The 13,047-nt window shown below is 52.1% G+C and overlaps 1 protein-coding gene across 7 annotated transcripts in view; it reads left to right on the forward strand.

Annotated features, from left to right (window-relative positions):
• PPP1R12B (protein phosphatase 1 regulatory subunit 12B) overlaps positions 1-12,565 on the forward strand; it is a 129,751-nt gene extending 117,186 nt beyond the window's left edge. For 5 of the 7 annotated variants that reach the window (XM_071578437.1, XM_071578438.1, XM_071578439.1 and 2 more), the window contains one exon: positions 9,426-12,565. In XM_071578437.1, the coding sequence (XP_071434538.1) occupies positions 9,426-9,512 (87 nt within the window). In that variant the 3' untranslated portion in view covers positions 9,513-12,565. Of the gene's footprint in view, positions 1-5,259; positions 5,701-9,425 lie in introns of those variants that run through there. The other 2 variants (XM_071578442.1, XM_071578443.1) reach the window with 2 other exon arrangements.
• Positions 12,566-13,047: the final 482 nt, after the last annotated feature.

Genomic DNA, 13,047 nt, shown 5'->3' on the forward strand with positions numbered 1-13,047 from the left:
ATGCACCTAAACCTTCCCACTGGTGCTGTGCTGTTTTGGTGCTCGTGGTCACGCAATGAGTGTCCCCTTTGCTCTGTGCCTGCACTTTCCTTCCTCTTCAGCATGGCCTGGCTGGGACAAATCTTCTTTCAAAAGGAAGGACCCACCTGAGAGCTCTCCCTGTTTGCTGATGGGAACGAGTTCCTGCCACTCTGGAGGAGGTTCCAACGTTGTGATTCTGTTTGAACTCCATGTTTTTACCAAGCACACATCTCTGAAGGGAACAGTGGCTTGTGCTGTGTCTTCTGCTGTGATGGGTAGGAAAATGATGTGGTGGAGTCTTCTGTGAAGGCTCTTTTCTGTTGCAGAGGAGAAAATAAATGTGGATATGCAAGCCAGGAGGGGAAGGAGAAAGGACTGAATATGCCTAAATTCCAGTCTTTGTTCAGTGAGCAAGTAACAACCTTCATCTGCAGAGACACCTTCCTGTAATTACAGGATTGTGGCCTTCAAGAGAAATGCAGGCAGGAGCAGTTTGTGTTGGTCCTTCAGCTCTGCAGAGCCCTGCAAACCAGCTCAGCCCATGGAGTAAGAAGACAAGGTGGTGTCCTCTAGTGGCCTCTCAGTTTGGAAACATTTATATTGGTTTGGAGAGCAATTAATGAAGGAAGGTGCCTGTAGGGACTGTTGAATGCAATCAAAGTACCTCTGGTTTGGATAGTCTGGAGTTGCACAGTGATGGAAGCCAAGGTGGTGCAGAAGGACCATCAGCTGCCAGAGGTTGGACCTGTTCTCACCCCAAGAGATGTGAGCTGAAGGAATCTGTGGTCCAACTGAAAATGAGCTTCAGGACCTCGAGAGTGGTGCTGACTCTGCTCCCTGCACTGTTCTTGCTGCATTGAACTACCAAAGTGGCCTTTTCTTAGCAGAATAAATAAACAAGAAATGGGAACATCTCTCTTCTGAAACACTTCTATGTTTTCACTGGTGTTTGCAAAACCCTGAGCATGTGGTGAGTAAGTACCTGAGGGCACTGTGACATGTCTTTTTTGACAGCCACTCAATAAAAAGGAGTATAAAATCTATGAAGAAAGAAGAGTTGAACTGGGCCTGTGCATATGGAAAGCACTTTTGTGTCCACTCTCATCGTGCCTTGAAGTGAGAGAGTCAGCCCTGCTGAGTTTGCCTGCAGAGAGAGAACATCCACAGAGCATCCCTGTCAGTCCCTAGTGTGGGAGTTGAGCCAGGAAAAGTATCTGCTAATTCTGGTTGGACCTTCATTCCTGCTCCTTCTGCTACCTGAGCAGCTGTCAAGCAGAGTCAGAAGGAACAAACAAGAAACTGTGAAGGAATAGGCAAATCCACCAGTTTCCCTTATTGTGGAGAGCAGCAGGTGGAAACAACCAAACCTGCCAGGTGATTTGGTCTCACGTTGGTTTGGGGATTTCTTCCCAGTGGCCTTTGAATTGGACAGATCCAGCCAGGCTCACATCCAGCTGCTTGATTGTGGTGTGTCTGTGTCCAGTTCAGATGTCCTGGCCAGGACTCTCCTCTCCTTGGAATTGACTTGTGAGGAAGAGGAGGCACAGGTGACAGAAATGCTTTGGAGTTCAGGCTTTGTCCCTGTCAGGGGTGTAACTAAGCCACTGAGAAATGCAGAGGAGCAGGACAGGCTCAGTGATCTGCAGAGCCTTGTTGGCAGAGCTGCTCCTCAGACCTGCTCTTGCGACGGTGACAGAGCGACACAGCATTTCCCTGAGTGACTGCAGGATTCAACTGGAGATCCAGAACCTTGGCTGAGGCAGGAGAGAGAAAATTAGCATTTGCTCTGAGCTGAATTCAATGCCAAGTGCCCGAGGTCCCAACTTAACAGCAATTTTTCTGAAGGTCACAGAAGCTCCTTTATTCCGTCGCCGCTCCTGACCTCGCCATCGTGCTCGCTCCGGGCGGTTTGGTCTCCCCCAGAGCTGCAGCACAAAATCCTTTAATTGGAGGCAGGTACAGCTGAACTGAGAAACCTGCTCTGGCTAAGCCAAGTATCAAGCAGAGTGATAAGCAATCACAGCAGTATCATCCAGATCCTGGTCTTTGCCCTTGGCTTCAGGCCCAGCTTCCCAGCCTTTGCTGGGTTTCTTGGATAAGCAGGAGCCTGGCCTACCTGCAGCACACACACATTTGTAGATAAGTGATCATTTCTGGGGGCTGTGCAGTGTGCTGAGGCTGAGTGGCAGCTGGTTGGGACCATGCTGAGGTTTTGTGCTGTGCTGGTGTGGAAAAACAAAGGTGGTCTCTGAAAGGAACACAATTCTTTCCACCTCACGTAGCAGGACACCACATTTTCCATATGTTGGATGTTTTCTGCCAGCTGGGAGCCCTGGGATGCAACAGAGGATGTTTATTATCCATTGTGTCACAGAATCATGGAATCTCCTGAGCTGGAAGGGACCCATGGGGATCATGGAGTCCAACTCCTGGCCCTGCACAGACATCCCAACAATCCCACCCTGTCCCTGAGAGTGTTGTCCAAACACTCCTGGAGCTCTGGCAGGTTTGAGGCCCTGGGGAGCCTGTTCAGTGCCAGACCACCCTCTGGGGGAAGAACCTTTTCCTGATACCCAACCAAAACCACCCCTGACACAGCTCCAGCCATTCCCTGGGTGCTGTCCCTGGTCACAGAGAGCAGAGATGGTGCTGCCTCACATGAGGGAGGCTGCAAACCCTGATGAGCTCTGACCTCAGGCTCCTCTTCTCCAGTCTGAACAGACCAAGTGACCTCAGCTGCTTTTGGTGCCACCAAAAGAAGTGACTCTTTCAGTACAATCATCCTCTGGCAGCTCCTGGTGGGATTGATCACAGGACAGACATGCCATGTCTGTCTGTCCTCACCAAGCACAGGCAGCTGGCACAGCTTGGGCAGGTGAAGGGATGGATGGATGGATGGATGGATGGATGGATGGATGGATGGATGGATGGATGGATGGATGGATGGATGGATGGATGGATGGACGGAGGGGTGGATGGATGGATGGATGGATGGATGGATGGATGGATGGATGGATGGATGGATGGATGGAGGGATGGATGGATGGGATATGGTGAGCACAGATCTCGCTGCTGAGGTGTCCCTGCAGCTCTCCTGCAGTTTGTTGGCTGTAGCTCTGTCTCAGGACCTGTTGATTTATCCAGTGTCAGAATTGCATTGGTGTGTCCAAGGGTCTGCTCTGTCCCTTTGATGATCTCAGAGGGCTCAAGCCCCATCCTTTGCTGGCTCCCTGCACTCCCCACCTTGCTTCTGTTGGTTTTGCAAAGCATTTGACAGAGTGTCTTGATTCCTTCCTGGAGAGCAGGTACTGCTTTTGGACAGCTAAGAATGGAGCTGGTAGATGAGGAGTACACCAAGTACTTCTGTTCTGTACAGGAATGAGCCTTTGGACAGCATGTCCTGGGATGCAGCAGGTTCCTTGCCAGCTGCAGCCAGCTCTGGGTCATCATGGAATGCCAGTCTTGTTTAGATTGGAAGGAATCACAAAGCCCATCTTGTTCCACCTGCCATGGGCAGGAACACCTCCTGCCATGGGCAGGGACACCTTCCACCAGCCCAGGTTGCTTCAAGCCCTGTCCAACCTGGCCTTGGACACTCCCAGGGGTGGGGCAGCCACAGCTTCTCTGGGCAACCCAGGACATGCAGGTTGGGTGGATGGTCACTGCAGCTTCTTTGTGACACAGTAGGTTTGTTTGTGCAGCTCCTGGCTCAGTACAGACAGTGACCTCCCTTGGAGGGCTTTCTGCTAATGAAATGGCAAAAAGGAATCCCTTTCCCTATAGACCATTCTCTCCATTTCCTCCTCCTGCTGCTTTGCTTCAGGCCTGGAATTCTGTCACTTGAACTTAAAACTCCTCCTTTGGATATTTCCCTTCCTGCCTTGCTCTGCCCCGTGTTGGGGGTCCCTGCACTTGTGCAGGAGGGTTCTTGTTCAGGGGTTCTTGTTCTCATGGCCCCACTGCCTGACAAGCTCTCAGGAGAAAGGAGGGTCAGGCCACAGCTCAGGAAGCAGCTCCACAGCCCTGGCATCTCCTGGCACCAGCATTGGTGGATTTGCTTTCACATCACTGGGAACAGTGTCCTCCCTGTGGCACTGGGATCTCTGCATGGCTTGTACCATTTCCACAGTCTGCTTCCCTCATGGCTTTTCTGTTCCCTGCCTCCCATTGCCTCTGTACCTGTGTGAGCCCCAGTTTGGACCTGTGCATCCCCAGTTTGGACCTGTGTCCATTTTCCTGTGCATCCCCAGTTTGGACCTGTGCCCATTTTCCTGTGCATCCCCAGTTTGGACCTGTGCCCATTTTCCTGTGCAACCCAAGTCTGTATCTGTGCCCATTTTGTTCCTGTGCAAGCCCCAGTTTGACTTGTTCCCAGTTTGTACTTGTGCAACCCCAGTTTGTACCTGTGCCCAGTTTGTACCTGTGCAAACCCCGGTGTGGGGCTCAATCTCTGCACTGTCCTGTGCCCCCTCTTGCCTTTGCCACCAGGAATGCCAGGCTGGCACCTCCCTCCTGTGGGAGATGCTCTCATTCAGACTCCTCCAGCCAACATGAGCAATTGAAGGTTCAGACTTGCCACCTCTGGAGGTCAGAGATAAATTGAGCCCCATAACAGAGAAGAGCTGAATTTGGGGTGAAAAACCTCCCCAGGCTTCACATGATTTGGCAGGACTGAGTCTGGGCAGACCCAGGAGCATCACTCAGGAATGAGGGACACAAACAGACATGGACCTGTCTCAGTGACCTGCTGTGGGACAGGGACAATTTCAGGTGCTTCAAGTCTGTGCCTTTAGAATCTCCCACAAAGCTCTGACTGCTCTTTACTCCACACAACTGCCATAACTTTTAGAGATACATGAAGAAAAGATGTTTTAAAGAAATTTTGAGTTCCCAGCAGAGTTTTCAGAGCCTGTGTAGGTGGTAAGTCAGTGGTGAAAGGTCTCACAGCAGTTCCCAAGTCCTGGCGCTGTCTGGGTAAACCAGAATATAATCCAGAATATAATCCTACTTTATGGTGGAAAATCCCTTTTTTTGTCCTTTTTAAAGGTTTTGGGAGGAAGGAATAGTTCTCAAAACATCCTCAGTGTTTTGACAGGCTTTCCAGCACTCACTGCTACTAATTTTTCTTCTACTCTCTTTTTTTCTTTCACTGCCTGTGGACTAAAATCCCATTTCTGGGCCCGTCTGTCTCCGTGTTGTTCTCTCTGTATTTCTGTCCACTCCTCTCACTCTCTGCAGAATCTCCACCAGCTCAAACAGATTCACACTCTGAGGCAGATGAATGAGCAGCTGCTGGCTGAGAACAGGGCTCTGACCCGGGTGGTTGCCAGGCTCTCTCTGCCCCCCAAGCCCTCGGAGTCAGAGGAGCTGTAGCTGCTTTCCCTCCGGCTCACCTCGCCTCCCTCCTCCACTCTTCCAGGCAGGTCTCCGCTCCAGGCCGGGCTCTCCTCTTGCCTCTCTGCTCCCCAGGGTGTCTGGGGAAGCTTGTGGCTCAACAGCTTGTGGCAGAGAACCCTCAGAGTTCCCAGAGCATGGTGGTGCTGCTGCCATGGCAGGGCTTTGCTGCAGGCTCGGCTCGGCTCATCCCGCTGGTTCTTGCTGTGCTTGGCAGCGCTGCCAACCTCGCCAGCTTAGCTCTGGGAATTGGCTTTGGGGTGGCTTGGAAGTGCCAGCAGCCCCTTGTCCAGTCCCTGCCTCGAGACAGACCCACAGACTGGGTGGGAAGGGACCTTAAAGCCCATCTCACTCCAACCCCCTGCCATGGGCAGGGGCACCTTCCACCAGCCCCGGTTGATCCAAGCCCTGTCCAACCAGTCTTGGACATCTGAAAATAGGTGGTTTGTGCTCCATGTCTGCTCATAATAGACTTCTTTCTTAACTGGACTTAGTTCAGGGAGAAGCTGGCACTCAGCAAATCAGATTATCCAAAGACAGGATGAACAGTGTCATAAATTTGTAGGGGTGTTGTGAAAAGTGCACATTTTGGACAGAAAGGGGATTTTTAGAAGAGCTACAAACTGAGCTGTCCTCAGCAGATTTCCTTGGTCATTTGAGCAAAGAGGACAAGCTTCTTTCCCCATTTTAAATGAAGGTTTTTGAGTCTCTGCCTCCCATGGGCTGGCACAGGGTGGGAGACCAGCAGGAGCTGGACCAGAAGCATCTTCTGTTTGAAATCCAGTGCAGGGCAATTGATGTTTGAAACCCAAGGGTGTCCCTTCCCTGAGCTTTGCCCTCACACATCACACAGATAAATTGCATCCCTTCCTGGTGCTTCATTGGTTCTGTGCTAAAATAAAGCTGTAACTGCTCCTTTCTTGGGGCCCTACCTGTCCTTTGCAGCTTAGCAGGGATATTCATATCCCTTCAGACACAGAAGTCGTGGGCTCTTGTGGGCTGGAAGTGGCACCACAGTATCAAAAAATCTATTCTTAGCACACAAATTATATCAAGGCTGATTAACCATAGAAACAAACTAACCAGGGGAATTGTGGCTTCCCCTTTCCAGGAGTCTCAGCTCAAGCCCACAAGGGTGTCCCAAGGGTGGGAGAGTCAGATGTTGTGTTGTGTGCCCTGGATTGTGCAGATGGTCAGGTGAAATGACCTCACTGCCTTTCTGGTTTTAATCTGCAAAAGTGTCCTCCAACCCACCCCTGCCTCATCCCTCTCACAGGCCATGACTTTAAATCCTTGTTGCCCACATGCTTTGAGGTGTGAGGGCAAAATTGGGCAAAAGCATTTCCAAACTCAGGGAATTGATGTTTCACAGCCTGCCAGTCACCTCTCTGCTCCTCCTGGGCAGTGCCAATGTTACTGCATCCCTTCCATCCCCCTGCTCTGAGGTGCCCATGGGTGGGCTCATCCTCTCTCCTCACTCACAGGTTTGGTGCCCAAGCTGGGGAAGAGCTCTGTGCTGGTTTATTTTCAACTCTTTTAGTAGGTCTAACCCAGGTTGTTGCTGGCACAGGTAAACCCTGGCTCAGGGGTTCTGTGGACATCACAGCTCCACAGAGATGTCACTGCTTTAAGCTCTGCCATATTCACCATGGCCTGGCAGCAGTTGTGATTTTTAAAGAATCTCATTTTCCAAATCCACATGATTTTTGAGGAGCCACCTTCTTCAGTGGCACAGGTAACACACAGCCCTGCTGCTCAGACCCTCCTCCAGCCCTGCCACCCCTGGGGCTGGACCACATCCCTCCTCTCCACTCCCATGGGACACCTGTAAAGCTGCAGTTTCCAGCCCCAGCCTTACCAGCCTGTTCACAAGTGGTTTATTTTACCTGACTTGAGGCCACTCAGCTTCAAAGGGAGGAACACCCTTGGCTCAGGCAAGATGGAATTGTGTAAGGTTGATGTGGAGCTTTCAGAAAGGCTCCCTGGGCACTGCTAGAGTGGGATAGAGCCAGGAAAAATGTCCAGGGCCACTTCTTTTACTTGTACTTCTGCTCTTTCATTTTCACATAAATCCCTGAAGTTGCCCAGAGCCCATGTGTGTGGCACAGGTGCCATCAGAGCTCCCCCTGAGCTGTGGCACCAGGGTGGGTCTCTCTGGTGTCACTTCTGGGAACCTGTGACAGATTCTCTCTACTAAAGTGACCAGCAGGACTTTGTACCTGCCCTTCCCACAGCAGGGAACACTCAGAGCCACCCCAGGCAGTGGCACAGGGAGGACTCAGCTGTCCATCCTCAGTCCCTGGTGGGTGGCTGAGCTGTCACAGGGACTTCCCATCCTCAGTCCCTGCTGGGTGGCTGAGCTATCACAGGGGCTGCCCATCCTCAGTCCCTGCTGGGTGGCTGAGCTATCACAGGGGCTGCCCATCCTCAGCCCCTGCTGGGTGGCTGAGCTGTCACAGGGGCTGCCCATCCTCAGCCCCTGCTGGGTGGCTGAGCTGTCACAGGGGCTGCCCATCCTCAGCCCCTGGTGGGTGGCTGAGCTGTCACAGGGGCTGCCCATCCTCAGCCCCTGGTGGGTGGCTGAGCTATCACAAGGACTGCCCATCCTCAGCCCCTGCTGGGTGGCTGAGCTGTCACAGGGCACAGGGAGGAACTGGGTGAAGCTCAGGAGGAAACGAGGAGTGCAGAGACAGCAAAGGCTCTGCCACGTCTCTTGAGCTCCTGAGCACCTCAGTGATGGCAATGCCTGTCCTTTGGCTGTGAGAAATGTCCTGAGGAGCCATGAGAGCTGTTCTGGTGGCAGCCCAGCAGTGGTGATGCACATGCCACCCCACTTCCAGCATCACTGGCTGGAGCTCTGGCCAGCCCAACACATCAATGTACCCTTCCCCCAGTATCCCACCATGTGGCACCATTCCCCTCTTCCCTCTCTCCAGCAAAACCTCCCATCTGGAGCATCCACCACCAGCACCACAGGGGAGGGTTGGGAGTGTTGTGGCCACCATGGCTTGGCCTGACTGTGAAAGGGGGGAATTGCTCTGGCACTGCCCCAGGAGCTGCCTGTGCTCGGTGCCAGGTCCTGGAGGGGCTGCAGGGGGAGGGGGCAGGAGTTGTGGTCAGAGCTGAAACTCCATCTTAGGAGGCAGAAGATTTAGTGCAGATTTTAAGTTTGGGGAAACTTCCCAAAGTCCATCTTGGCAGAGAGAAGTCATGGCTGAGCTCATGCTGGTGCTGTTTGTGCCTGTGTGTGACCCCAGTGTCCCCCAGTGTGCTCCAGCAGGCTTGGGGCTGGTCACCCCATGGTTTGCTGGCACCAGTGGTGGGAGTGACCCCTTGTGTGTCACACCCCAGGACAGGGGCAGGGAGTCTCCTCCTGGTGGCCCAACAGGTCCAGTGTGAGGAGCATGGGAAATTGGGAGGTTTATGCCAATTAGAAATGGTGGAAAGGTCTTGTTGAAGCTGTTTCTTCTTTATTTCCAAAGTTCTTGGGTTTTTGTCTGTGTTGTAACCCTTGGCTGAGCACCCAGGAGGTACCTCCAGTGTCAGTGTGTTCTACGAGGCCTTTGTCTTTGACTGTTTGACTGTTGCACATCTGTGGGGTCCAAGGGAGATTTGGGGGTGTTCTAAATGGATTTTCCAAGGTCCTAAGTGGCAATTTCAGACCTCTGATTTCCCCTGTAGTCCTGGCAAAATGGAAAAAAAAATCAGGAAAATCAGCTCTAACATTTTGTGCTGAGCTCTAATTAGCCCCTGGGCACAGATTTGGGGTGAAACAGCTCAGAAGTGGTTCCTGCCCTGCTGCTGGGGCCGTGGCATCGCTTCACACCACTGGGGCCCCCTGGCTCTGCTGTGCTCGAGTGCCCTCTCACCCTGGCAGCCTGGCAGCCAGCTTGGCAAAGCTCTGGAGGTGCTCTGGAGAAATGGAATGGTGTTGGGTGGAGGGGAGACAACGTCCCCTCTGCTCCCTCTGAGCCAGGCTCTGATCCCACCCTGCCTTTGTCTCTCTGCAGGTTTTGACAGAGCTGAAGTCAGACAACCAAAGGCTGAAGGACGAGAACGGAGCCCTCATTCGTGTCATCAGCAAACTCTCCAAATAGGAATCCTGAGCAAAGGCAGGACCAGGAGGGGCCCTACACCAGCTGCCAACCCAGCACTGAGCCCTCCCAACCCTTCCCTCCCATCATGTACAGCAAGTGTTTCAGCCATGGGATCAATGTCACACCTGCCTTGCCCTGCCCTTTGCTGTACATTCCCTTTCTGCCCCCATTTCCCCCCAACACACCCCCTGCCATTTTATTGTTTTTAATTTAAGCATGTTGTGGTATCTCGGACTTTTTATTCAAGGGAGAAATGTGAGGACTGGGTTTGAGCTGCCAAAACTTCCTCCAGAATCCCAATGTTTGGTGTTGGACTCTAACCTGGAGTGGGAAGCTCCTGCTGTATAAAGTGACACCTGAAGAACTAATCCAGCACATCCAGGCCCTGTAGAGGTGGGAGTTGTGGGCACGGGCTGGGACTCTGAGGATGGACATCAACCCACTGAGATGTGGAACTCTGGCTAAATGTGATGCTGTGAAAGCCACCTGGGCTGGTGTCTGTCACAGGCTGACCAGCTGCTTTGCACAGAGACCTTCTCCTCCTCTTGCCCTTGTAGACCCAGTCCTTTATTTAGGATGAGATTCTGAATCTGTTCAGTAACATTTGATGTCAGCCCCTTGTTCCTCACCCTCCCTTTCACCCAGCCTGGGTGATTCCATGTCATTGTGTCCTTCCAGGGCTCCTGTCTGTAATCCAATTCCATCTGCACTCCTGCTCCTCAGGACAGGATGTATCACAGGTGCTTCTGAGCTTTCTGAAGGACAAGCTTGAGCCCCCAGAGACCCTCTGCTGCTTCCACACGTGTGTGAACATGGATCACCTCACAGAGAGCTGTGCCCACACCAGAAACCAGCCTCTGTCCTGAGAGCCATCTGGGACATTCTGCCATCTCCTTGAAGGCAGAGCCCCATAGCAGGGTCTGGTCTGGTATTTCAGGCACCTCCCTTTGATTTGCAGCAGGATTTACAGAGAGGGGGAACACCACAGTCCTGTCCCACCCACCCTCCTGTTGGTGAAGCAGCTTGGCACAGCTGAGTTCCAAGGCAGAGGACCCCAGAGCTGCTGGGAACTGAATCACTGTGATGAAAGTCTTCTAACCTGTCAAAAGCTTGTGATAAGCCTTGACCTTGAAGGAAACCTCTAAAAATACCCCTCTTTAATCTTAGATGCACTCAGAACAGCTTGGAATTGTTCTCCCCTTGGGCATTTAGGCATTGGCTCCTCTCTCCATGCTGTGGGACCTGCCACCAGGTCTGTTGAGCTTCCCCTTAACTGACTCCTCTTGAACAATACCTTCCCTCTCTGAGACCTGCTGTATCCAAACCACTCTCCCATCTGCATCCTCCCATATTTGTCCTTTCATTCCCTTTGTCCTTGGACTCCCAGCAATGTCTGGCCAAGGGCTGCAGTCTCGGTCACTGGACCTGGAGGTGGCCATGGAGCAGCTCTACCCACGTTCCCAGACAGCTCTGCTGACCATGGGCTTGGGTGACTCTGCTGTGGGAGAGATGAGATACTTGAACATGAGCAAAATACTTGAGCTTGCTCAACAGGGTAAAATTTGTCAGGCAATCTTGGGCTTTTTGGAACCTTTTGCTGGTTATTGCCTCAGAAAGCATCTTTATTTTCCTCTCCCTTGGGTTTTCTCTCTTTGTTTTCTTTTCCCCCCTCCAATTCTCCATTTTTCCTCCTTCCCCTCCCTGTCCTGCCTGTTTCCACCCCTCTTGCCCTCCCTGAGCTGCTCTTTCCCCAGGCAGCTCTGGCCAGAGGTTCCTCTCCAGCCAGCTCAGCCCATTTCTCCTGGTACACTGAGGCCCTTCCTCTGCTGCTGAGCTTTGGGGGGAAGAGACCAAAGCTGGTAAAGGCATCAGGGTTTCTGCAGAGCACTGCCTAAGCCAGGCATCCTTTTTATATTCCTTGATTTTAACCCTGCTCTATTTAACAGCTTTAAGTCTTGAGATCCAGTCAATGCTTCCCCTGCACGCTGCTCCCTCTTGGTGCACTCTTTATGTGAGTCCTTCTGCCGTTCTTGATGTTTTCTCTCTTGGTGACCCACTCCCCGCCCCAGCCTCGGGCTCTCAGCTCTGATCAGGAGATCAGGAGCTGCAGGAGAAGGTGCTCACCAGCTGCTGGTGCTGGGCTGGTGTGTGCCAGGCCGTGCATCACGGGGGTGAGGAGGAGAGCCCACCCTGGAGATCCTGTTCTTCTCCCGAGGCGGGTTCCTGGCAGCAGGAGGCAGCCTGGTGTCTGTTGTAGGGAGAGGGTTCAACCCAGTCTGACAAACCCATCCTGCACTGATGTTTTGCCCCTTCCTAGCAGGACACTCCCTGCTTTTTTTCCTAAGGAACTGCAGGGGAAAGCTGTGGGAGGCTCATTCCTCTACGTGGCTCCTTGTAAAGCCAAACCACTTTAGCTGGAGTGTCTGTTTAGCACTGGATTCCCCCCTGGCCCCCACCCCGGGGTGGGGGGAGGCCCCCCCAGCTCAGTGTCCCTGATCAGCCAAAGCTGTGAGCGTCGCTCAGTGACGGCACAACTGCAAACCAAACTCCTGAGAATGGATTTTTGTTTTTGGTCTCACTTCATGCCTGACATAACCAGTGCACTGAGGAGGTGACAAACCTTGAACCCTGAGCCTGGCACAGGGTGTGGAGCGAGCAGGTTTGACGACTGATCCCTCTTGGAACCAGAGCATTTGCCAGACGTGGTTTCCCCTGAGGAACACGAGCTTTTTTTTTTCTAAGCAATTGCTTGGGGTGACTTAATTTTTATTGCTTGGGGTGAACCCGCCTGTTGTGGCTGCAAGTTTGATGATGGCTCTTTGTAAATAAACTTCTTGGAGAAGCAGGACTGGCTGACGAGATGGGGAGAGAATGTATTTTTATGCAACTTTTGAGTGGCCTTTCAAACCCTGAGATGAATGATTTGTTTTACTGGTTGTTGTTATATAGTATTATAAGTGTGTTTGAAAGTTTGGGAATAATATTCACAGCTATGATGCTTGTAAACACAACAGTATTTATAAATGAATAAAATAAGAGTTGATAAAATAGAAGCTTTGACTTTGCTTCCATTTTTTTGCATTTTCTCCCCAAAATTCTCATGGCATAGCAATATCCATCACCCATAAAAGCACAAATGCTCTGCAGCTGCAACACTGGTGGCTGTTCAGGGGAAGCTGAAATGAAGGAACTGGCATGAACATCCCTAAAATTCCCCCACCACTGGGAAGGCAAACAGGAGAGGGTCCCATTTGCTCCCTGCAATGACATGGTGGGTCAGGCCCTTCTCCCCACCATCCCAAGTCCTGTGTTTGCTCTGCTCAGGAGTTTGGTCAGGACAAAGTGTGGCAAAGTGATGGTGATGGTGCCACATCTGGGATCCTCTGTCCCGAATGAGGCTGCTGGAAACCTGCACGTTCTGGATCTTGAAGGTGGTTGGAGCAAGTTGAGCTCTTCCCTTGAGGTTTGGGGTGTCCAGCACCTCTGTGAAGGATTTCAACATGGCTGTATGGACCAGACAGAGCTGGGAATGAAG

The sequence above is a fragment of the Pithys albifrons genome, chromosome 28 (assembly GCF_047495875.1).
Source record: "Pithys albifrons albifrons isolate INPA30051 chromosome 28, PitAlb_v1, whole genome shotgun sequence".
In the NCBI taxonomy this organism is placed as follows: domain Eukaryota; kingdom Metazoa; phylum Chordata; class Aves; order Passeriformes; family Thamnophilidae; genus Pithys; species Pithys albifrons.